At 40.6% G+C, this 25,621-nt stretch overlaps 1 protein-coding gene across 2 annotated transcripts in view; it reads left to right on the top strand.

Moving 5' to 3' along the window:
* The window catches only part of adamtsl7 (ADAMTS-like 7), a 501,077-nt gene that overhangs the window by 89,458 nt on the left and 385,998 nt on the right, over positions 1 to 25,621 (top strand). For both annotated transcript variants that reach the window (XM_059965295.1, XM_059965294.1), the window contains 2 exons: positions 4,976 to 5,339; positions 15,318 to 15,420. In XM_059965295.1, the coding sequence (XP_059821278.1) occupies positions 4,976 to 5,339; positions 15,318 to 15,420 (467 nt within the window). The remainder of the gene's footprint in view (positions 1 to 4,975; positions 5,340 to 15,317; positions 15,421 to 25,621) is intronic.

The raw sequence follows: 25,621 nt of genomic DNA, 5'->3' as shown, positions 1-25,621 counted from the left end.
GAATGGCCTACTTGTGTTTCTCTCTGGACACTCAAGAAACTGCAGATGCTGGAGTTTGGAGCAACAAACAATCAGTTGAGTATCTCAGCTGGTTGAGCAATGTCTGTGGGGGGAGATAAATTGTTGAGGGGGATATACCCTTCATCAGGATTTCAACCCAAAACATTGACAGTTCCTCTCCTCCCATAGATGCTGCTTGACACACTGAGGTCCACCAGTAGATTGCTGGTTGATGGTTTCTAGTTTCTATCTTCAGATCAGTATTTCCTGGTCTAAGCTGGAAGGGTGGCGAGGTTGTGAGTAGACTAACCCAAGTTGGGATGAACATTCATCAATTGTAAATTGGATTGTGATGATAGTGGGAAGGGAGGTCTGTGCTGGGCAGGGTGACAGTAGGCGGGGACAGAATGGGATTGGCAGATAAGAATTGGTGGGGAAGGAAGGATTGAAGATCCTTCAGAGTTGTCATGATGGAGGCCCTGAAGAAACATGCAAAAAACCTACCTGAGGCAACATTGGAAAGTATTAGCTAGGAATTGTTCAGGCAGGTCCACAGTAAAGATAAGGGCACTCATAAATGTCATGGACACCATTGCACTTTACACACAAGGTTAAAAAACCTGGATGTGTCCCTCGTCACACAATTTTGAAAACTATTTGCAGTTCCAGGCTCCTCCATGAAGTAGTATGATCTGGGAAAAAAATTCAAGTTCACATTTATTATTGTCTGACTGTACACATATACAACCAAACAAAACAACATTCCTCCAGGCCATGGTACGCCCACAAAATATATATCACACACAGCACATAAAAGAAAATATTACCCAAGTACTTCAATAAAATATAATTAAAAATTGTAAATGTGTGTGTGAGAATCTTAAAGTCTACAAGTTTTCTTGTGCGCCTTTACTCATTCATTGAAATTTAATCCCATTGGGCAGATAACTGGAACCTACAAAGCTGGCCTGAATTATTCGTTTGTATTCATCACAATATCTTTATACATTGAGTATACATAAAAGAAAATGGAATTACCCCAGGTTCTTTGGATGGAAGTATAACAAAATTTCAATATCAGTCTTTATTCTACAACTTGTTTAAACAAAAATTTCGACTGTTCATGTCACACTCTGTTCTCTTCTGTTTGTGATAATTAGTTAAGGCATTTCAAGACCAGAAAAAGGGAGTATTTCCTTCAAAATAACAGCTATTGATTTGTTTTTATTGTTGCACCTATCACAAAGCCAACCACTTTCCAATGTGCCAACAAAAACAAGTTACAGCATGAACCTTTCACATCCTCTTCTAATGCTGGAAAATTCTATAGCTGCTGAAAAATTGTAGTAAAAAATTTTAAAAAGCTGGAAACACTCAGCAGGTCAGGTAACATCTGGAGAGATAGGTTCAGATTTAATTTGAGCTGACGACCTTTCATTTCTTGAATCCTTTCTATTCTATAATATATTTCTAAAAGGTGTTGTTTCTCCTCCTTGGGGTGGAAGAGCACCAACTTATATTCCATTTGGGCAGCCTTCAACCTAATGGCATGAATATGAAGTTCTTCTTCTGGTTATTTAAAGAAAAATCCCTTCCCTTCTCTCTTCTTCCAGTCCCCATTGGCCACTTCTCACCTGCCTATCACCTCTCCCAGTACCCCTTCATCTCTTTCTCCTCTACTATCAGATTCTTTCCTCTCCGGTCCTTTATCTTTCCCACCTTACTGGCTTCACCTATCACCTTCTAGCTATCCTCCTTCCCCCTTCCCCAACTTTTTATTATGACATCTTTCCCCTTCCTTTACAGTCCTGAAGAAGGGTCTCAGCCTGAAGATGGTTTGTTCATTTCCATGGTTGTTGCCTGACCTGCTGACTTTCTCTAGCATTTTGTCTGTGATCTTTTCTATTCCGTTGTTCCAGAAAATATTTAAACCACAAAATCAGCTAATTTACACCATAACAAATCAAAGGTATGCTGGGGAGAACTAGCTTTTATTCCTTTCATTAAGAAAATGCAATAATTGTTAGGGAATTGAATCAATCCTATAATGTTACATAGATGTAACCAGAGCTAGGGCATGATGCTCAGCAGGAAAATGTGCCTAGCACAGTCCAAAAGCTAAATGTTCAGTGATATTCAGCAAGTGAAGTAGCATCCTTGTACACAGAAATAGTCAACATTTCAGGTCAGGAACCCTTTATCAGTGCTGGAATCTTGTACACAGAAATAGTCAACATTTCAGGTCAGGAACCCTTTATCAGTGCTGGAATCTTGAAAACCTGCATATTTTTAAGTTGCAGAGAGGGGGAAGGGTAGAGAGAGTAAAGGGTGCTGGCCAAGTTCACAGACACAAAAGAAAAGAGACAATGAAGCTAACTATCCAACAGCTTCTATATGGAGGGAAAAGTATTATTGATTTATTATTGTCATGTATACTGAGATATTCTTTATGCCTTCTGGAAGATGAGTCCTGAGGGTTGCAGTGTGCCCAAATGGAAGATATAATGGTGTTCTTCAAGCTTCCATTGAGCACTGTTGAGACATTATAGGGCGTCAAAGATGGAGGGCTCATGGAAGAGTGGGGCAACAGCAGTCATGACATAAATCTACCTTCTTTACCAGCCTATCTACATATGGATCAGTTTTGAGCTTTTTAACAATATTCTGGGTCATCTATGAGATGCAAATTTGCAGCAGCAAATGTTTAAATACTTCCTCTTTATTCCAGTTTATCTGGACTCAATTACTCTTTATTTATATAAAACTTTCTTTTATTTTTATAATAAGTCCTTGAATCAAATCTCATTCCTTTTATAGTAACAGAATTATTTGAGCTACACTCACATCTACAGTCATCCCCTGAATTTATGGAACTCTTTAAAATAATATCCACTGCCTGGCATATGTCCTACACATTTCTCAGCTGGGTAACAGTTTATCTATAGCTTTGGTAGATATGGAGAAGTGTTTCCACTGGCAGCACCATCAATGTCTCGAGGTCACAGATCTGAAAAAGCTGTGAAAATATCCAGGGTCTAGTGGGAGGAATCAGAGAGGAAACTATTTTACACTGTCTTGTGTTCTGGAATGCACAGCCAAATAGTTGGTGTAAGCAGATTCATTAGTAATTCAAGACTAATTCGATCTGTGGGAAAGAGAAAGTTTCTTGTAGAAATGATGTCTAATTGGATAGTTATCGCTTGGTAGACTAATTGCCTTCTCTCTGTGATGGGAATCTTTGTCCATATTTGCATCTATATGTCATTGGGTTAGATCACTTTTGAAATGGCTCCTCTCATTTCATGGAACATCAAGCTTTTTTGTCATACACATTGCCCAGGTTGCATACAGAGGATACTGAGATCCTACCCCTCACCCGGCCCTGATGACCTTTTGACATTTCACTCCTGTAAGGACTTTGTAACAGTTATTAGATGTTAATGATCAGAAACATTTTTAAAAAATTACTAAAAAGATTTTGTTTAATCACTTAATGATAGAAATTAAATACTACATCTGATATTATTTTAAAAAGAAATAAAAACAAACAACTTAACTGACTTTAACGTTACTATGAAGGTTGGTAGCTCTTTTTAATATGTAAGAGAGGGGCGTAGCACCCATCAGCCATATCCCTCAAAAAGCTGAGGGGTCAGATGTAATGTCTTCTTTACTTGGTAGATCCGTGTTGGAGTGAAAGGTCAGGTTAGCTGCCATTAGACCTCTAGCTTCTTCTCAATTTCTGTTGCAATGCACAGGCATGGAAGTCATCGGAGATCTGAACTGTGCTCTGCATCAGGCTGATGGTTCACCGTGGAAGTTTTGGCTGGTCAGCAACATAACTTGGCCCATTGTGCTTAGAGATTTAACTCTCTTAGAGCTGGTGCATTACTGAACTTTACATATGTCACGTATTCCTTACACAGTTTCACTGCTATGGAATTATACTTAGAGTATTTTGTCATGAAAACTAATTTTATGCTGCAACATAAATTTCTGACATGCCATGCAACATTTTATAGTATTGCTTGAATGAATTTTATCTGATACACATTAGGCCTCAAATATTGCAGATGGGATGATTCAAATTGGAATTGGACAGAGACATCTCTCTTCTTCATTTGGGTTCCTTCCTTTACTTTTCACCAATAGCATTTGCTTCCCCCCAATTCCTCTTTGCCTGTAAGCTCAGTCCTCCCTTTCCCTGCCCCCTGCTCAGTTATTTTAGTTTGGGGCTTCATTTCATGTAAGGAATAGACAGAAATGCAAAGTCACAAAGCTTCCCAAAAAAAAAACATTCTCTGGCTAAACCGTGGGACCTTCTTACATTTATTTTGATGCAGGAATTGTTACCCTTGGAGCTGCCATGTTGAAGTGGAAAGTGGGCAGGTTTTACTGCCTGGCCACACTTATGCTTAGCTAAAAACAGGTAGACCGAACAGAGTATGATGAAGTTAATAGGGAGAATGGAATTACTGAGTGATTAAGAACAGAGTGTTGAGGGTGTTTTATTTATTGTGAGAGGAATGATGATGTCAAAAAAGAAGAGGAGGTAATGATACTTCCTCGACTTACACTATGTCATTATTTCTGTTTATTGTGTTGTGTAAATTATGTATATTTTGTGTTACCTTACGTTTGTTTGTCATGCTGCTGCAAAGTAAAACTTATTTTCCTGTCATTGTATCCTGGGTATGCAAGTCCATGACCATAAATTTTAACTTAAATATAATAGGTTATTCAGTAGACTGATGAAAGGTGTGTCTGTAATTGGAGATGAGGGAAACTCTCCTGCTGCTCTTGGAATAATATGTTCAAAATATATAGAGTTTGGCATAACTAAATGGAAATATTTCTAATATCTCTGCTTTGCAATGATTGGACTTAACCCTCATCTATGTTATGACAGGGAAGATTTACTTTGCTTGTAAATTAGTTTCTTAGCAGTTTAAAATGAACCTTCATCGGTTTACAGGGGATCACTCAGCACAGAGAGATCAAGGAGGTTGCGGGCTAGATCTTCTTTTCAAAGAACTTCCTCACACTTCCATCGCTCTAACCCAGACCAGGAGGACTCACTCCACTCATATCAGCATCAGACAAGCATGAGAATGCTACGAAACTGGGGACAGCTCTATCAGCCTCAAACTGAGGACTGGGTGTTCCACCAGAGGGGTGTGCCACAGCCTTTCCAGCCACAAGTTGAAACCCAAGCTCAAGCTGATGAACAAACTCAGGCAGAGCGACCCAAAAAGCAACGGCAGCACAGGGTCTCAAGGAGTCCCGCGAGTTTCAGTTGTCTTGGCGCTTTCAGACAGTCCAAGTCATGTAACCCTCAGGTATGAGCCAAGTTACCCTTGTGCTTTATTGCTGAAGTTTATTTGCAATGCTTGCTGGTTATCAAATGTTTGATTATAAAACAACTGCTGGGGCAATGTATGAAGCTGAGATGGAAGGTAAATGAGCAGAGAGTGTAAGGCATTGAAACTGACTGGCAACCAAACCCTCTAATAGCTTAAGAACTGTGGAGATGTTGGGAAAGATGGCAGTGTGTTCTCAGCTCACACGTTGAGCATGTTTTCAGATGTCACCTAGGATGAGATGAGAAGCAAGAGACAAATGTTTGGTTAGGCTGCACTTGGCGTGTTGTTTGCCGTTCTTGTCACCCCATTATAGGAATGACATAGAAGCATAGGGAAGGGCACGGAGGAAGTTTACCAGGATGCTTGCTGGTTTAGAGAGTATAAGCTCTAAGGTCAAACCTTGGTTCCTCTGGAGCATCGGAGGCTGACAGGAGCCCTAATAGAAGTCTATAAAATTATGAGAGGCATCGACAAGGGAGGCAGTCAGAATCCTTTTCTCAGGGTAGAAATGTCAAATATTGAAGGACATGCTTTCAAGGGAAGAGGGAGAACATTTAAGGGAAATATGGTGGGCAGTTTTTTTTTAGAGAGAGTGCCTAGAACAGGTTGCAAGGGTGGTGGGGGGGAGCAGCTATAATAATGGCTTTTAAGAAGCTTTAGATAGACATATGGATATGAAGAGACTGGAGGATATAGATTATGAACAGGTAGAAGAGATTGAGTTTAATTCAGACGCATGTTTGGAACAGACATTGTGGGCTGAAGGGTGTGTTTCTGTGCTATACCTGTTTTATGAGGCAAGGTAGATCATTGGGGGAAACCAATAAGTAATGGAGCAAGAGGTGAAGTCATTGCAGGTAACTGTCTGACTAACAGGTAAGAATGGAGACAGGTGAATGCAGTCCTACTGTCCAACTGGTGGTGAATTATCAAAGAATGGGATGTTTGGTAGTATCAGAAGCTGCTGATGAGCGAGGAGGAACAAAGACAGCTGGATAACATGCTCATGTAGGATCTAATTTTTGATGTTGATAAAAACATTTTCTGAGCAGTAGTAACTCTCCCTTTTACTTTTCGTCTGTTGAACAAACTTAATTATTTTCTTCTGTGTGTAGCACTGGATTTGCATTCTACATCTCTGTATACAGTAAGTTTAAATTTGGTTTTAATAAACTTTTCACATCTTTTTTATCATTTTAGATCTGTTTTATACCCTATTATCTAAAACTGAAGATGGCCTTGTCCTTTTTTACCTCATCTATATTTGTCATATTTCTCAGTTTGTTTCTTTCTGCTATTTTCACACTGTCACATTGGTTTATTTCTAGTCTTTCCCTATTAGATTAGTTCATTTTCCTTTCTAATTTACTCCCAACTAAATGAATTATGCAAACAAGAAAGACTTTTGTTTCCCTTATGGGAAGAAACACCAGCTGGAACCTTGAATATGTTTCCCACAAGTGTTATGTTAATCTCAGTCCTAGCCTGGTACGGTGAAAACAACTTGACTTAACTTGATGAATTGTCTCACTGTCTCATTTCCTACCACCAAACTGACTAATACCCATAATCCAGTAACCTACTGCAAATTTACCTGTTATAATTTTACCCTTCCTATTACCTAATTTTAACCAGATTGATTTTAAGTAATTCCCAGAATATCTCTATTAACAGTGTTAATGGATTATTCATTAATAATTTTGTCTGATTTTTATACGTCTTAAATCTGTTAAAGGTGCATTAATTTTTCAGTCTAAGAACATCTATGCGTCCATAATGGTTAATGGTTCTAATTCTCTGGTAGTGTATGTAATGTCATGCCCACTAACAGACAAGCTGCTAAACAGATAAATCCTCTCTACCTCTAGATTCTGTTCTTTTTTATTTCTGATAACATTGGCATTGAATTTCCAGGAAGCCATTTACTTGATTCCCTAACCATGAGGTCTGCATTTGGATAGGATATTCCAGTGACAGTTTTGTCCAGGAAATTTGCTCTGACTGCTTGGCCGGGAACAGTGTGGTGGAGGGCCTGAGAAATTTAATTCCCAAGGAGGTACTTCATGATCCAGCCAAGGCACGCACCCAGTCAGTACAGCTGTCAAGTAGATTAAAAGTTTGGGAATTTTCTGACCCTCAAATATTTGAAAATACTTAATACTATTAAATGTTAAGGAATGTTAAAATTATTAAACATTTAAAGCAAAATGCTTGAAACATTAGACAGCATATAAGCTCAATTAAATACTTATAAACTTACAGAGTTAATTTAAAATGCCTTGACATTACAGCCTTTTCTCTCCAGTCTTCACCAAGTCTGAACAGGCAAAGCTTGTGGTCATATTTATGTACCTAAATGGATCGCTAAAAAGTCTCCCTCAATATACGGTCAGCAAGTTCAGGACTTCCTTGTCTATATTTGAACAGTTTAACTGATTTTTCCTCTCTACGCCCAAGCTAAGTTCTCTTCTTTTCATGCTGGTTTAAACTCCAGCATTTCTTCTTAATTGGTGTCATTTTGGATCAGGTTGTAATCACCCCTTTGACATTGCAATCCTCGATTATTAGCAAGTCTCCTTTGTTGTGCTGAGAATCTGAACTCTTCCCTTCAGCACGAGCCATGCCTTTATAAGACATAGGAGCAGAATTACGTCATTTGGCTTCATCATTCCATCTTGGCTAATTTATTATCCCTCTCAATCCCATTCCCCTCCTTCTTCCCATAACTTCGATGCCTGACTGATCAAGAAGCTAACAACCTCTGCTTTAAATGTACTCGATGACTTAGCCTCTACAACCATATATGGCAATGAATTCCACAGATTCACTGCCCTCTGGTAAAGAACTCCTCCTCATCTGTACTCTGAGGCTGTGCTCTCTGGTCCTAGACTCACCCTCTATAGGAAGCATCCTCCTCACATCCAAGTCTTTCAATAATCAGTATTAAAGGTACATTTATTATCGAAGTTTGCATGTAGTATACAACCCTGAGATTCATCTCCTCCAGACTGCCACAAAACAAAGAAAACCATGGAGGCTGTTTAAAGAAAAACATTGACCCCCCCCCTTCCCCCAGTGCAAAGAAAAACAAAATCATGCGAACAGTCACAAGAACATCAGTGCCCCCATGTACAAAACAAATAAATCATGCAAACGGCAACAAGATATCAGCTTCATGTCCCCCACTCCACACACGAAAAAACAAATTCTGCAACTGGGAACAAGAACATCAAAGCCCCATGCACAAAAAAACAAATTGTGCAAACAGAAACAAGAGCATCAAACCCCGCTCCCATGCAAAGAACAGACAGATCGTACAAGCAGAAACAAGGAAGAACAGGAGTAAACACAAACTACAAAAACATAAAACTGAACGAGTCCAAGTGAACTACAGTTCAATCCATAAATCGCAGACACAGAACTTCGGTACCATCCTCTGACAGCATTGAGGGAGAAAGAGACCATCCGAACACAGGAACCTTTGCTCGGGAGCAACAAGTGAAAGACCGTTATACACAGGTGCCTACCTCTGACGACAGCAAGTAAGAGGCTGGTACACAATGCTGAATAGTCACTCACCTTCTATGTCTCAATCTTCTTTGACGCTTTAGTCAGCAAGATCAGCAAGAAATGGAGTTGATCATGGGTTCACTAAGCTTGTTGCACTCCAGGCTGTTCACCTCCTGGAATCTACTCAGAAAGTCCAGATCACTCAGCTGATCTTCAGGTTGTAGATCACAGGCTCCAAAGTGCCAAAAGCATCTTAAAAATAAAAAGAAAACGTGAAACAAACAGTTTCATGGAGTAACTGAAAAATGTCTGCTGATATAGCATTGCTCGCTGGCGTCATCTTGACTGGGGAAATGGTTGATGTTTAATAAATTTCAATGAGATTTACCCCTCGTTCTTCTCAACTCCAGTGAGCACAGGTCCAGAGTCATCAAACACTCCTCATACGTTCACTCTTTCTTTCCTGAAATCATTCTCGTGATCCTCTTCTGGACCCTCTCTAATCTCATTTATTTGTTTGCCATATGGCATGCAAAAAATTAGAGATGACCGCCTTTGAGAATTTTTTATCAATCTGGGAGAGATGGGTTCTGAAACACCCCAACCATGTCATTGGTGCTGATAGAGAACATGGTTTCAATATTAGAAGATATTTTGAGATAGTTTCTGTGATATCTTTGCAACTGTTCCCTCTAAGCTGCGCGGGTACTTGGCTGCACAGTAACTGAAATGCCCCCATGCACATAGCCTTTGTTGCCATGCATCTGGAATAAAGACAATCAAGATCAAAGTTTACGAAATGTGGAAGATCTTTGTTGTACTTCATTTCATTATACTCTTCAATTATTAAGTAAAATCAAAAGTACATGATTTTTCAATTTTCATTTGAAATATTCATAGTTACATTAAAAAAAATTTGAAGTGCAATGCAGTTTTCAGGCTATATAAGACTTTCGTGCTCAGAGCAATGGTTGGTCAGTGCAGATGGAAATAAAAATAGAAGGAACTTTTAGAAGCAACTGGCATGTATTTGTTCAGGTCATCTACTGCTCCAACTTTCTGCAAAGTATCTGAAAGAATATTGCCTGAATGGCACCTCTGGCTGTGATTACACCTGAACAAAATTACCTTTAACTAAATAATCATTTTGGTAAGCATGGTATAAATACTGAAGGTACTACGTTATGCCACACCATTACCAGTAATAGAATCATCAGCTAAAATCCCACTTCGGCTTTGTTGTAGAATATTTATCCATATGAGAAAAAGGAAATTATTAATTCAAAAGCATTTTGAGCCAATAATCCAGGCTTCAGAATTGTCAACAAACAAGAGAAAATCTTCAGTTGCTGGAAACCGGAGTAGTGCACACAAAATGCTGAAGGAACTCAGCAGGCCAGGCAGCATCTAGGAAAATAGTACAGTCAAAGATTCGGGCCAAAACACTAAATTTGAGATTGTTACACATAACGGTCGGAGAATGTATTAATTTAGCACATATCAAACGATCAAAGAATCAATTGTGGATCTCTGTAAGGGAAAGTCAGGACAATACACACCAGTCCTCATTGAGGGGTCTGTGGTGGAAAGAGTGAGAGCAACTTCAAGTTCATCATCTCGAAGAATCTATCCTGGGCCCAACACACTGATGAAATCAGGAAGAAGGCTACTGGTGGCTATATCCAATTAGGAGTTAGACTCGGGCAAATTTCGACAGATGTATGGTAGAGATCATTCTGTCTGGTTGCGTCACATCTGGTATCAAGCGCCAATATATAAGACCATAAGATATAGGAGCAGAATTTGGCCAGTTGGCCCATTGAGACTGCTCTGCCATTTCATCATGGCTGATTCAATGTTCCTTTCAACCCCAATCTTCTGCCATCTCCCAGTATCCCTTTATGTCCTGACCAGTCGAGAATCTTCTCAAACTCTGCCTTAAATATACCCCAAATGACATGGCTTCCAAAGCTACCTGTGGCAAAGAATTCAACAGACTCACCACGCTCTGGCTAAAGAATCTCCATTGTAAAAGGACGTCCCTCTATTCTGAGGCTATGTCCTCTGGTCCTAGACTCTCCTGCCATAGGAAGCATCCACTCTACCAACGCCTTTTACTGTTCGATAGGTTCAATGAGGTCACCCCTCTTCTGAATTACAGCGAATATAGGCCCAGAGCCATCAAGTCTCTTCAGAAGACAAGCCATTCCATCCTGGAATCATTTTCTGTAAACCTCCTTAGAACCCTCCCCAGCTTCAGCTTTCCACCTTATCTTAGAAATCCACCTTTCTAAGACGAGGGGCCCAACCAGACCTGCTCACAATATTCCAAGTGAGGCCTCACCAGCCTCAGCATTATATCCTTGGTTTCATATTCTAGTCTTCTTGAAATGAATGCTAACATTGCATTTGCCTTCCTCACCACAGACTCAACCTGCAAATTAATCTTCATGGAATCCTGCACAAGGACTACCAAGTTCCTTTGCACCTCAGTTGTTTCTATTTTCTCTCCATTTAGAAAATACTCAACCCTTTCATTTCTTCTACCAAAGTGCATGACCATACACTTTCTGACACTGTATTCCATCTGCCATTTCTTTGCCCATTCTCCTAATCTGTCTGTGTCCTTCAATGGCCTCTCTACTTCCACAAAACTGCCTGTCCATCCACCTATCATCATATCATCTGCAAACTTTGCAACAAAGCTATTGATTCCATCATCGAGATTATTGACATATAACTTAAAAAGAATCAGCCCCAACACAAATCCCTGTGGTCACTGGCTGCCAGCCAGAAAAGGCTCCCTTTATGCCCCCTCTTTGCTTCCTGCCAATCAACCAGTGCATTATCCATCCTAGAATCTTTCTTGCAATACCATGGGCTCATAGCTTAAGTTGCCTTTGTGTGACAAATTGTCAAATGCCTTCTGAATATCGAAGTACACAACATCAATCAATTCTCCTTTGTCTATCCTGCTTGTTACTTCTTCAAAGAATTCCAACAGATATGTCAGGCAAGATTTTCCCTTGAGAAAACCACGCTGACTACGGCCTGCTTTATCATGTGCCTCCAAGAACCCTGAGACCTCATCCTTAATAATTGACTCCAACATCTTTGCAACCACTGAGGTCAGGCAAACTGGCCTATAGTTTCCTTTCTTCTGCCTCTCTCCCTTCTTGAAGAGTGGGGTGACATTTGCAAAATCCCATTCTTCCGGAACCATTCCATAATCTGGTGATTCTTGAAAGATCATTACGAATTCCTCCACAATCTCTTCAGCCACCTCTTTCAGGGGTGTACACCATCTGGTCCAGGTGAATTATCTACCTTCAGACCTTTCTGTTTCCCAAGAATCTTTCTCTAGTTATGGTAACTTCACAGACTTCATGGCCTCTGACACCTGGAACTTCCACCATATTGCTAGTGTCTTCCACTGTCAAGACTGATGCAAAATACTTAATCAGTTCATCTGTCATTTTGTTGTCTCCCATTACTACCTCTCCAGCATTGTTTTCCAGTAGTCTGATATCCACTCTTGCCTCTCTTTTACGCTTATCGGAAGAAACTTTTGGTATCCCCTTTAATATTATTAGCTAGCGTACTTTCATATTCCATCTTTACCTTCTTAATGACTTTGTAGTTGCCTCCTGTTGGTTTTTAAAAGCCCAGTCCTCTAACTTCCCACTAATTTTTGCTCTATTATGTGCCCTCTCTCTGGTTTTTATGTTGGCTTTCACTTTTCTTGTTAGGCACAGTTGTGTTAACTTTCCTTTAGAATACTTCTTCCTCTTGGGGATGTAGTTATCCTGTGCCTTCTGAATTGCTTCCAGAATTTCCAGCTGTTGCTGCTCTGCCGTCATCCCTGCCAATATCTGAGTGTCAATATCTCTGAGGACCTACCCTGGGTGCAGCATATTGATACAGCTATAAAGAAGGCAAGACAGTAGCTCGACCAGCATTGCATTAGGAGTTTGAGGAGATTTGGTTTGTGAACTAAAACACACAAAAACATCAACAAGTGTACCGTGGAAAGCATGCTGACTGACTGCATCACCATCTGGTATTGGGGGTGGGGGTACTGCCCAAGAGCAAAGTAAATTGCAGAAATGTGTAAAATTAGTCAGCTCCATCATGGGTGCTAGCCTCCATAGTATCCAAGACATCTTAAAGGAGCAATGTTTAGGTAGGCAGCTTCCATCATTAAGGACCCCCACCACCCAGGACATGCCTTCTTCTCATCAGGAAGGAGGCACAGAAGCCTGAAGACACACACTCAGTGATTCAGGAATAGCTTCTTCCCCTCTGCTATCTGATTTCTCAATGGACATGGAACCCATGAACACTACCTCACTACCTTTTTATTTCTGGTTTTTTTTTTTGCATTACTGATTTTAGCTCAACTATTTAATAGACCTATATACTGTGTACTGAATGTAATTCAGAGTTTTTCTCTATTTATTTATTTATCATGTATTTCATTGTACTGCTGCCATAAAGTTAACAAATTTCACAACATATGCTGGTGATATTAAACCTGATTCTCATTCTGATTCTGAATATGCAAAATCAAACAAGAGTTTGCAGAGGGTTGTGGACTCTGCCAGGTCCATCAAGGGCACAACCCTGGAGGGTCTGTTCCTGTGCTGTAGTGTTCCTAACCCAACCCACTATCAAGTACATCTTCAAACGGCAGCGTCGCAAGAAGGTGGCATCCATTGTCGAGGACCTCACCATCCGGGACATGCCTCCTCATTACTATCATCAGGGCTGAGGTAAAGGAGCCTGAAGACACACACTCAACCTGTTAGGATCAGTTTCTTTCTTTCTGCCATCAGATTTCTGAACAGTCCATGAATACTACCTAGTTATTCTTCTGTGCACTATTTATTTATTTATGCAGGTATTCATTGTAACTTATGGTAATTTTTATATCATGAACTGTCCTGTTGCCGCAAAACAACACATCTCACAACATATGTCAGTGATAATAAACCTGATTCTGATTATCTTCTTGTGCTGCAGATGATCGTTCTTGTACAAATATCGCTGTGACTCGCAATCAATATCTGCTGTACATCTAATGTGCCTGGGTCACGTTAGGTGTGCAACATCGTACACCACGCACATCCAGCACATTGATCTTACTGACAACCTGCTTTTGTGCTACCTATCATCATCTACTGCCACTCGTCTCCTGGTTTGGAGGTCCTTTAGATAAATGAAGGGTTCTATTTATTACCATGTGAAGCCTGTTGTAAATTTTTTGGAAGATGTCATGCATAATTCTCTGGCATCCACCACAAATTCCACATGAGCAATAGCAAAATATGCTCCCATCTCCGATGTCCATCTCACCATTCTACCATGCTCTCTGTAAACAGCTTTGTGATGTCTAGCCACCCCGAAAGCTGCAGAGTTGGTGTTAATGGTGCAGGTGTGTACTTCCCCAAAATTAATGTGTATAACTGAGGAAAGGATTCAATTGATGCCTGTTGTGTGCGGAGTGTATTACACTGGTTAATAAAAAAAAATGTCCAGATGCAAACATTAATTTTGACATTTTTTTATGAAGGAGGGAAAAGAATTCCTACGGCATCCAGGGAAGTATTCCTCTTTCAGCTAACCAAAAATAGGTTATCATTGGCTTATTATTCATATCTGTAGTGTTCGTGGAACCTGACAGAGTGTAAGTTGGCTCCCATATTTCCTGCACCATGACAGTGTCTATACTAAAGTGATAATCTTTGACAATATTGTGCTTAGGATATGGTATGCATTATTTAAATACAAGATCATATATTCTCAGAAAGGCTTTCTTGGTTATTGTTCTGTGTTCTATAACAAAAGTACATGGTTGCTGTTAATATGCTGCCTGTTGTAATTTATAGAACTGATGCTAAAATGAGAAACTTACTGTGATTCAGTCTGGGCCTTTCTCTCTGTGCTCAGGTCCTTGCTCAGGGAGAATGAGGGTCTGAAGCCATTGCCATTGCATTATACTTTTCCTTCTGTCAAGTTCTTCTCTGACAAAAGGATGAGACCCAAAATATTTCCAAACCAGCAGCTCTTTGAAGACAAATAATATCTCCTTTGTGCAAGGTTAAAGGAAAATACTTGAACAAAAATATCACTGCAACTATCCCATCTTTTTAATTCTTTGCAGAGAACAACAGATTGTGTATAACTTGTAAAAGTGGATATTTAATTTCATTCCTCACTGCCAAGTGCAAGTCTGGTTAAAGTGTGATTGCAGTGATCTTTTTGTAAATTCCCGTGCTGATTCATGCCATTTACTATCAATATTGCTTATTGCTTTCAGTGTACCTCAAAGGAGTCCTGTTATATTGTTTGCTGTGGAACAACATTTACTTTATTAAATAGATCTACAATAAGCAAGCTCCATAAACGTTAACCTAATTTTTTTGTGTGTGTTGTCTATGACAGCCCTGCCCAGTTGGGAGTCGAGACTTTCGGGAGGTGCAGTGTTCAGCTTATAATGACAAATCTTTTACGGGAAAGTATTATGAATGGGAACCTTTTACAGATGGTGAGTGCCCTTCAGTTACAGGCTCAAGGACAAAAGCAATTGTCTTTATATAGTTCAGTACAAAATGTAAATACCACATGAGAGCTTGAGTTCTATTTGTATTCTCTGTATTAAGATATCACATATTATACTTTACCTTTGTTTTATTACCTAATTGAGCAATGTCAAAGTTGAGCTTATTGTTATGTATACAAGTACGTTTGTACAGGTGCGATGAAAATTTACATGCAGCAAAATCTCAGGCACTTAACATCAGATACAAAACATTCTTAAGAAAAAGTAGAAACTATACATTAACTATGTTTAAGACTATAAGGTATAGGAGCAGAATTAGGCTATTTGGCCTATCAAATCTGCTCTGCCATTCTAACATGGCTGATTATTATCCTTCCTAACTCCATTTTCCTGCTTTCTCCTCGTAACTTTTGATGCTCTTACTAATCAAGAATTTATCAACTACTTTTTAAATACACCCAGTGACTTGGTCTCCACAGCCATCTGTGGGAATGAATTCCACAGATTCACGACCCTCTGGCTAAAGAAACTTCTCCTCATCTCTGTTGTTATCTTAGTGTGGCTATACTGAGGTAGTGATTAGGGTTGTGCAGGTTGGGTCATGTACTGAACAGTTGAGGAGAGGCAGCTGTTCTTGTATCTGGTGGTTCTGAAGCAACATCTGTCATTACTTTTACGTTTCAATTGTTCTTTGTGTTTGTGAAAGGAATGGGATGTTGGGATTCATTCTCCATCAAATAGCTAGCTTTGCCATGGCTGCTTTGATCACCTCACAGCAGTCTTAGGTGTTGTTACCTGGTAACTCCATTATTTGTTGCAGATTTACTGTCTGAATGTCCTTGGCACTTTTGGCATTGTTTTAATAAATTTTCCACCTGTCTCCTCAACTTTTGTCCCTGTATATATTTTTAAAAATCAGCAACTCCTCGCCAATGACTTACTTTCCAGTGTCTTTTCTTGTCCCGGTGAGGAAGATAAAGAATGGTAGGGTGAAGGAACCATGGGTGACAAGTGAAGTGGATGATCTAGTCAGGTGGAAGAAGGCAGCATTCGTGAGGTTTAGGAAGCAAGGATCGGATGTGTCTACTGAGGAATATAGGGTAGCAAGAAAGGAGCTTAAAAAGGGGCTGAGAAGAGCAAGAAGGGGTCATGAGAAGGCCTTGGTGAGTAGGGTAAAGGAAAACCCCAAGGCATTCTTCAGTTATGTGAAGAACAAAAGGATGACAGGAGTAAAGGTAAGACCAATTAAAGATAAAAGTGGGAAGATGTGCCTGGAGGCTGTGGAAGTGAGTGAGGTCCTCAAAGAATATTTCCCTTAAGTATTCACCAATGAGAGGGAACTTGATGATAGTGAGGACAATATGAGTGAGGTTGATGTTCTGGAGCATGTTGATATTAAGGGAGAGGAGGTGTTGGAGTTGTTAAGATACATTAGGACGGAGAGGTCTCCGGGGCCTGACGGAATATTCCCCAGGCTGCTCCACGAGGTGAGGAGAGAGATTGCTGAGCCTCTGGCTAGGATCTTTATGTCCTCGTTGTCCACAAGAATGGTACCAGAGGATTGGAGGGAGGCAAATGTTGTCCCCTTGTTCAGAAAAGGTAGTAGGGATAGTCTGGGTAATTATAGACCAGTGAGCCTTACGTCTGTGGTGGGAAAGCTGTTGGAAAACATTCTTAGAGATAGGATCTATGGGCATTTAGAGAATCATGGTCTGATCAGGGACAGTCAGCATGGCTTTGTGAAGGGCAGATCGTGCCTACAAGCCTGATAGAGTTCTTTGAAGAGGTGACCAGGCATATAGATAAGAGTAGTGCAGTGGATGTGATCTACATGGATTTTAGTAAGGCGTTTGACAAGGTTCCACACAGTAGGCTTATTCAGAAAGTCAGAAGGCATGGGATCCAGGGAAGTTTGGCCAGGTGGATTCAGAATTGGCTTGCCTGCAGAAGGTCATGGTGGAGGGGGTACATTCAGATTGGAGGGTTGTGACTAGTGGTGTCCTACAAGGATCTGTTCTGGGACCTCTACTTTTCATGATTTTTATTAACAACCTGGATGTGGGGGTAGAAGGGTGGGTTGGCAAGTTTGCAGACGACACAAAGGTTGGTGGTGTTGTAGATAGTGTAGAGGATTGTCAAAGATTGCAGAGAGACATTGATAGGATGCAGAAGTGGGTTGAGCAGTGGCAGATGGAGTTCAACCCGGAGAAGTGTGAGGTGGTACACTTTGGAAGGACAAACTCCAAGGCAGAGTACAAAGTAAATGGCAGGAAACTTGGTAGTGTGGCGGAGCAGAGGGATCTGGGGGTACATGTCCATGGATCTCTGAAAGTTGCCTTACAGGTAGATAGCGTAGTTAAGAAAGCTTATGGGGTGTTAGCTTTCATAAGTCGAAGGATAGAGTTTAAGGGATGTGATGTAATGATGCAGCTCTATAAAACTCTGGTTAGGCCACACTTGGAGTACTGTGTCCAGTTCTGGTTGCCTCACTATAGGAGGATGTGAAAGCATTGGAAAGGGTACAGAGGAAATTTATCAGGATGCTGCCTGGTTTAGAGAGCATGGATTATGAACAGAGATTAAGGGAGCTAGGGCTTTACTCTTTGGAGAGAAGGAGGATGAGAGGAGACATGATAGAGGTGTACAAGATATTAAGAGGAATAGACAGAGTGGACAGCCAGCGCCTCTTCCCCAGGGCACCACTGCTCAGTACAAGAGGACATGGCTTTAAGGTAAGGGGAGGGAAGTTCAAGGGGGATATTGGAGGAAGGTTTTTCACTCAGAGAGTGAGTGGTTGGTGCATGGAATGCACTGCCTGAGTCAGTGGTGGAGGCAGACACACTAGTGAAGTTTAAGAGACTACTAGACAAGTATATGGAGGAATTTAAGGTGGGGGGGTTATATGTGAAGCAGGGTTTGAGGGTCAGCACAACATTGTGGGCTGAAGGGCCTGTAATGTACTGTACAATTCTATGTTCAATGTTCTATATTGTCAACAATGTTACCATGCCCAGTTCTCTGTTGCTGAGGGTTAAGCTGGTCAGAGCACAAAGCTGGGGATGTTGTTCTATGTTGTTCTTATAATTTCTTCAGGATTAAATGAATTGTTTCCATTCCAGTTGTAACCCCCTGGATTGCCTCAGGCTCGCTCAGCTCGTTCCCGTCTAGGGGGGAGCAGCCTTTGGCCCCGCCAAACTGGGTAATCAGCTGGTGTGGATGCTGTGTAAAGTCCCCACCTTGCCCAAAAACAGACAGTACACCATATACGATTAAATGAGTACAATTTATAAAGGTTACGATAGCTAAATGATTAATAACGATACAGTATATATGAAGAAAAAAATAAAGAAAAGGTGCCAAACTTATCAAAGTCCAAACCACTTCGTGCACAACCATTGGAGGTCAATTACTGAAGTCTTCTGGCCACCATTCGATCCCCTCCGAACTCCTCGACTCGCAGCTTAGGACCATCTGAAGTGGTCAACCAAGCACATCTAGCTTCATCTTCTCTCCTCGGAGTACCTCCTGGCCTCGGACCCCCGCTTGCGGTCCGTTCCTCGCCCAGCTTACAGCATTGTGTCCTCTCTCTCAACCCCTCGTGCCAATCTGCCCAAAAGCCCGACAACAATTGCTTACAGACACAGAAGAAAGAACAACATTAATCCCAATTGGTTTACAAAGGAATACAATTCTCATTATCAGTAAATTTTAACCCAAACAAGCTTCCAGCACTCTCTCGCAACAAAGAAGCATTCCTGCTTTTAACAAAACAAAGCCATTTTGATTACATACACAGTAACAAAGAAAAAAGAAGAAACCCCCTTTACACAGTTATGTGGGTTCTGGTTGCTGACGAGGCTAGTGTGGGTTCCACAGGTCCTGTCGCAGCTGGAGTAGCAGCTGACTGGCTGGATAGGAAAATTGGAGTTGGTGCATTCCTTCTGTCACATTCCCCAGGCTCCTGTGTGCTCCAAATTAAGAGACTCAAGATTCACAGTGCCGTTCCAGATGCTGCTTCTTAATTATGATCGTTCAAGGACCAAAGATTCCCACACTAATTTTCATGGAGGCTTTAAGTGTTTTCTGTGAGACTTGAGGCTTGACATGTTTTCTCTTGAATGAATGCTCACAATCTCTTGTTATGACAGAGTTGAAAGTAGAGTGCTTGTTTCAGGGTAATGGTGCCTGGCTTGCAAATACTATGGCACACACATCAAAGCTGGCTGATTGTAACAAGAGCATCAAATCTGAGTTCATTGGCATGGAAGGGAACACTACTGCTGATCATTTGTCCCACCAGCTGTATTAATAGGTGGATGAATTGTCAGCAATGTCCGAAGACCCACGTAACACCATGAACTACATTTGTTTATAATCAAACACATTGGGATATCCATGAGACAATATTAGAGTAGAATTAGGATATTTAGTCCATCAAGTTTGTTCTGCCATTGCTCATGGCTGATCCATTTTCCTCTCAACCCCATGTTCCTGCCTTCTCCCTCTGTAACCTTTCATGCATTGACTTATAAAGAATCTATCAGCCTCCACCTTAAATACACTCATTGACCTGGCCCCCAAAGCCAGTTATGGTAATGAATTCCACAGTTTCACCAGCCTCTGGCTAAAGAAGTTCTTCTTCATCTCTGATCCAAATAGATGTCCCTGTACTCTGAGGTTGTGCCCTCTGGTTCTAGATTCCATCACTATAGGAGTCATCTTCTCCACATCCACTACATCAATGCCTTTCAACATACGATAGGTTTCAATGACATCCCCCCCCCTCATATTTTAAATTCCAGTGTGTGCAGGCCCAATCAAACACTCCTCATATGATAAGTCTGTCAATCCCAGAATCATTTTTGTAACCTAGTCAGTACAACCTTTCTTAGATAGGGGGTCTCACCTGTGACTTATAAAGCCTTAGCATTTCATCCTTGATTTATATTCTTGTCCTCTTGAAATGAATGCTATCATTGCATTTGCCTTCCTCACCACCAACTCAACCTGCCTCAGATTTTTGAGTTTTCTCCCTATTTAGAAATTGGTCTGTGCTTTTATCCCTTCTACCAAAGTGCTTAACTTCCCAACTGTATTGCATCTGCCATTTCTTTGCGCGTTCTTCTAATCCATCTAAGTCCTCCTGCAGCCTTCCTGCTTCCTCATCACCACTGGCCCCTTCATCTATCTTCGTATCATCTGCAAATTTGGCCACAAAGCCACCAACTTTGTCATCAAAATCATTGACATACAATGTAAAAAGAAGTGTTCCCAACACCGAATCTTGCAGAGTACCACTGGTCACCAGCAGCCAATCAGAAAAGGCTGCCTTTATTCCCACTCTTTGCTTCCTGCCAATCAGCCAATGCTCTATCCATGCATCTATCCAATGCATTCGATCCGAACGTTGAAACTATCGTGGAATTTTCCTGTTAGCAACAGCAGGAAAGATCCTCACCCACATCATGAACAACTGGCTCAGGCCTTTAGCCGAGAAGATCCTTCCGGAGACACAAGCCGGTTTTAGACCATCACGTGGAGCAACCAACACGATGCCACAACTACAAGAAAAATGTCATGAACAACTTCAACCTTTGTACCTTTGACTCGGTATCGAGGGAACTCCTATGAGATGTCCTATCCACCTATGGATGCCCTGAAAAGTACATTCGAATCCTGAGACTCCTCCACGATGGCATGCTTGCCACAACCATGGTCAGCAACAGTAAATGTGAGCATTTTCAAGTTAGATCAGGAGTAAAAAAGGGATGCGTGATTGCCCGAACTTTGCTCACCATCTTTATTGTGATAATCATCCACATCATCAGGGACGACCTACCCCCAGGAATCGAAACTGTCTACAGAACAGATGGCAGACTTTTCAATCTTACTCATCTCGTCCAAAAATAAGACATCCATGCGTTCCCTCATCATGTTCCAATACACAGATGACAACAGTGTTGCAGCTCTTTCAGAAAACCACCTACAACAGATTCTGACTGCCTTCAACCGTGCATACATAAAACTTGGACTTACCATCAATTCCAAGAAGTCTCAGATCATCTACCAACCGTCACCAACTGAGACAAATTAGATAGAACCAACAATTCAACTTGGCGAAATAACCCTGGAAAATGTGGACCACTTTCCGTATCTTGGAAGTCACCTCTCCTCCAATGTCGACCTTAATGACGAGATCCAATATCGTCTTAAATGTGCTGGAACAGTTTTTGGACGTCTCCGAATAAGAGACTTTCATGATCTTGACGTTGGAACAGACACCAAAATGTTAGTGTACAAAGCAGTGGTGATCCCAACATTCCTGTATGCATCAGAAACCTGGACAACGTACCGACGACATCTGAAGGCACTTGAAAAGTTCCATCAATGCTGTCTTCGAAACATCTTAAATATGAGTTGGGAAGATAGAAGAGCCAATGTCAGCATGCTAAATGAAGCAAAAACAATGAGCATTGAAGCCTACGTCATCAAGAACCAACTAAGATGGAGTGGTCATGTTGTTTGGATGAAAGACAAGCGGCTGCTGAAATAAATCTTCTACTCGCAGCTTAAAGAAGGCAAATGTAAAAGAGGCGGACAACAAAAGAGATTCAAAAGCCAACATGAAGAAATGTAACGTCAACATCAACAATTGGGAAACCAATGCCAAGGACAGGAAACTCTGGCAAGCCATCATCCCAGAAGGAACAGCAACTTTCAAAGCCAACAGATGTGCAGAACTAGAAGAAAATGGAAAGAGAGGCAGCAACAACCAAAACCCGATCTGCCACCTGGAACTACCTGTCCTGAATGTGGAAGAACTTTCAAAGCCAAGATTGAATTCACAAGCCACTTGAGAGCCCATAAATAGATCAACAGAATGAAGACCATCATCCTTGACCTCGAAGGATAGCCACGACGACGGCTTACTGCCAATCAGCCAATGCTCTATTCATGCTGGTATCTTTACTGTTATACCATAGGCTCTTATCCTGCTAAAGAGCCTCATGTGTGGCACCTTGTCAAATGCCTTTTGAAAATCCAAGTACACAACATCCACCGATTCTCCTTCAGGTCCAGGTGACATCTACCTTCAGACCTTGCAGCTTCCCAAATACCTTCTCCCTAGTAATAGCAACTGCTTTTACTGCCCCCTGACACTCTTAAACTTCCGGCAGAATGGATGCAGGAAACAAAATGAATGTCTGCCGAAGGGTCTCAGCCCGTAACGTCAACTCTACTCTTTCATAGATGCTGCTCAGCCTGCTGAGTTCCTCCAGCATTTTGTGTGTGTTGCTCAGATTTCCAGCATCTGCAGATTTTCTCTTGTTTGTGTCTAAATGAATGTTTTGTCTTTAGTATTAATTTATTTAACTTGGGCATCCAATAATCAGAATATGTTTGTCATGTGTACTGAAAAGAAAGTTGTTAAGTTAACTTTTAATGCTCTGAGAACTTCTTCGTTCAAGTAAGTGAACTGAACCACTTCAATTACATGGAAAGTGAGGTAATTTGCCTGGAGCCCAGAAATAGTTACTTAATGGTTTGTATTTCATAATTACTAGCTATTACTAGTAATTATGAAATACAAACCATTATGAAATAATTACTAGTTAAACAATGAAATTAAATTAACAAATATTTTTTAAATTAAGTAGTAAGGGGCATGGGAGAGAAGAAACCAAATAGACAATAAAGAGAACTGTCAGATTAGCAAAAAAATTGATTATGATTTACCACATTCCTCTTTCTTGTCTTGAAATATATGGCCTTGATAGAACCAACAGATTAATTTCGGTGGAATTGCATATCACTGTCGAAGGAAGGGAAATGAAAATCTAGTTCTCTCTCCCTCTCTCTGTAACCATAGAACAGATCTGTAATCTGAAACACACTGGAAAAAGTAAATATCAGCCATGATCTTGTTGGAGGTGAGTGAGCCTGTGAAGAGGTGAGATGACGGTGGAGAGTTTTGAATATTGCTGCAGGAGATAATAGGACTGGAGATGACAGGAAACCTGTTGCTTGGTTAATGGAACTGCTGGCTGAATTGATCCATCAAGGTGCTAATGGACTGTTCGCCAGTGAAATGGCAAGCTCTCTGTTAGTGCTTTGATAGCTCAGTTAGGCAGAAGGGAAGGTGGAAAGTACCTCAACCTTAGAGAAATTTTGAATGATATTTGTAATTGGAATTCCCATTCAACAGGAATGTTTAGTTGGAATTCAGACCTCCTTCCAATAGCTTTTCCATCTGAAAGCCTCGAGTCCTTGACTTTTGGCACATTTTTAATACACTTAAAGTCAGAGGAGTGTTGGTGTGATGTGTCTTCATTGTTAACCATTGTGGATAATTCGTGTCTCTGATGCCTTAATTTGGACTGTTTTTGGGCCACATTCAGGCAACCTTTGTGTTCCATTGAGTTAACAGAACTTATCACCATATATGATACTGATGACTTAAGGAATAATCTTCCATTAAGTGCTTCCAGCCAAACATGTTGGTAAAATTCATAAGCATACTTATATATTAGTAAATTCATTAAAATATATTTTTTATGTTGGATTCTGGCATATTAGTGAATCCCTTAAATTAGTTGTTCACATTCATTTATGGAAAACAGGATTGGCCTTGAGCTGACGGGATTGTTTAGTTTTCATGTTTGTACAGCCTTGTAGCTTCACCAGGTTGGGACATTGCTTAATACATTCCTGCTTCTCCCTGCATGCTGCTGTACAATCCACAGTAAAGCAGAGTGTCACCTATCTTTATGGTAATGAACGACAGAGGTATTTGCTAGGCTTTTTTTTAATGGCAAACCACCTATGGAACCAATCAGCCACTCCTGTATACTGTAACTTTTAAGTGGAGCCAGCTACCTATTGATGAAAAGAAACAGAAAATGTTGGAAACTCTCAGTAGTAGCATCATCTTTAGAAAGAGAAAGACAATATCTCAGGCTGAAGATCTTTTGTCCACTTCATGAAATTAATTCCCAGCTATTGAATTAGTCAATACCTACTGTATTAAAAGAGGATTATAAGAAGTGATTGGCAATTTAAATAGTAGAACATAGCCACTGAGGTTTTATGTCTTAAGTTACCTCATCCATTTGTTTATTCTCATTGTTTGAAGTGGAATTCCACTGTTTATGAAATCTTTCTCTTGCTTTTAGTTTCTTAAGGTCTCCTGGTGTCTTTGTTTGAAAGTCTTTTGCCTATCTGTTCATCACATTAAATGATCTGTGAAAGGCAGAACAGTTTTCTTTCAAGAAGCTTTCATTACTGAAAAGCCATTCATCACGTTAGATGAAATATTTCAGAAAATAGTTAACAATATGTTTTAACAAATGCTTCGGTGATAGATATATTCCTTATTTGAAAAGCTATTAAAAGTGCTTTAAATTACGTGGAGAGGCCTGGTCTTTTGTGACTATTGTAAAGTGATGAGAGTACGAACAGCTGCAGCTCCTGCCTACTGTCCAGCCTCAGCTGCCACAGATAATTACCCAGTACTCAAAGCCGATTGTAACATTAGTTCTGCTTGAACTAATTTGATGGGAATTGGGGATTCATTCTGTTCTCTTTCTGGTAAATCTTCATTCAAATCCGCGGTGTTCCTTTCTCTCCAGTGCACTGATCCTGCAGGATTCAAGCCCTCCAGGTTCCTAATTTGCACTTTTTTTTTTAAACCCTTGCTTTTAATCTCTCATAAAGGTAACACCACAAATGGTACACGATCTACCTTTTTGTCACCATAGTGAATTATTAACTGTCTGAAATTGAGAGCATTGTCAGTAATGTCTGGAATGTAGAGGGTACTAAACACGTCATTCCACACATTTCTTTCTAGCATCATTCCGATTAATATTGGACACATATGGTTATGATCGTAATTCTTCCCCTGCCCTCCTGCACCCCCTTGCCCGGTAACTGATATCTGATCCTTATGAAAGCTTGTCCTCCTGCCTGCACAATACACAATGCTCATTCATTAGTATGTCAGTATGTCATTGGCATGTGTAAAACGGGGAGAGAGAAGTTTATTAGTGGTGAGTTTTGCCAAATGTGAACAAAGGCGTTGGCTGCTAATTGGACTTGCCTCCAACACATAACTGAGGAATTGAATGTCAGATATTGAATGGAAATGCCAGGCACCACTCACATGTTTAGCTTTGTGGCCCAGTGG

The sequence above is a fragment of the Hypanus sabinus genome, chromosome 3 (genome assembly GCF_030144855.1).
Source record: "Hypanus sabinus isolate sHypSab1 chromosome 3, sHypSab1.hap1, whole genome shotgun sequence".
In the NCBI taxonomy this organism is placed as follows: domain Eukaryota; kingdom Metazoa; phylum Chordata; class Chondrichthyes; order Myliobatiformes; family Dasyatidae; genus Hypanus; species Hypanus sabinus.
Note: the sequence above shows the minus strand (reverse complement) of the source record. Positions and strands in the feature narration are given on the sequence as shown.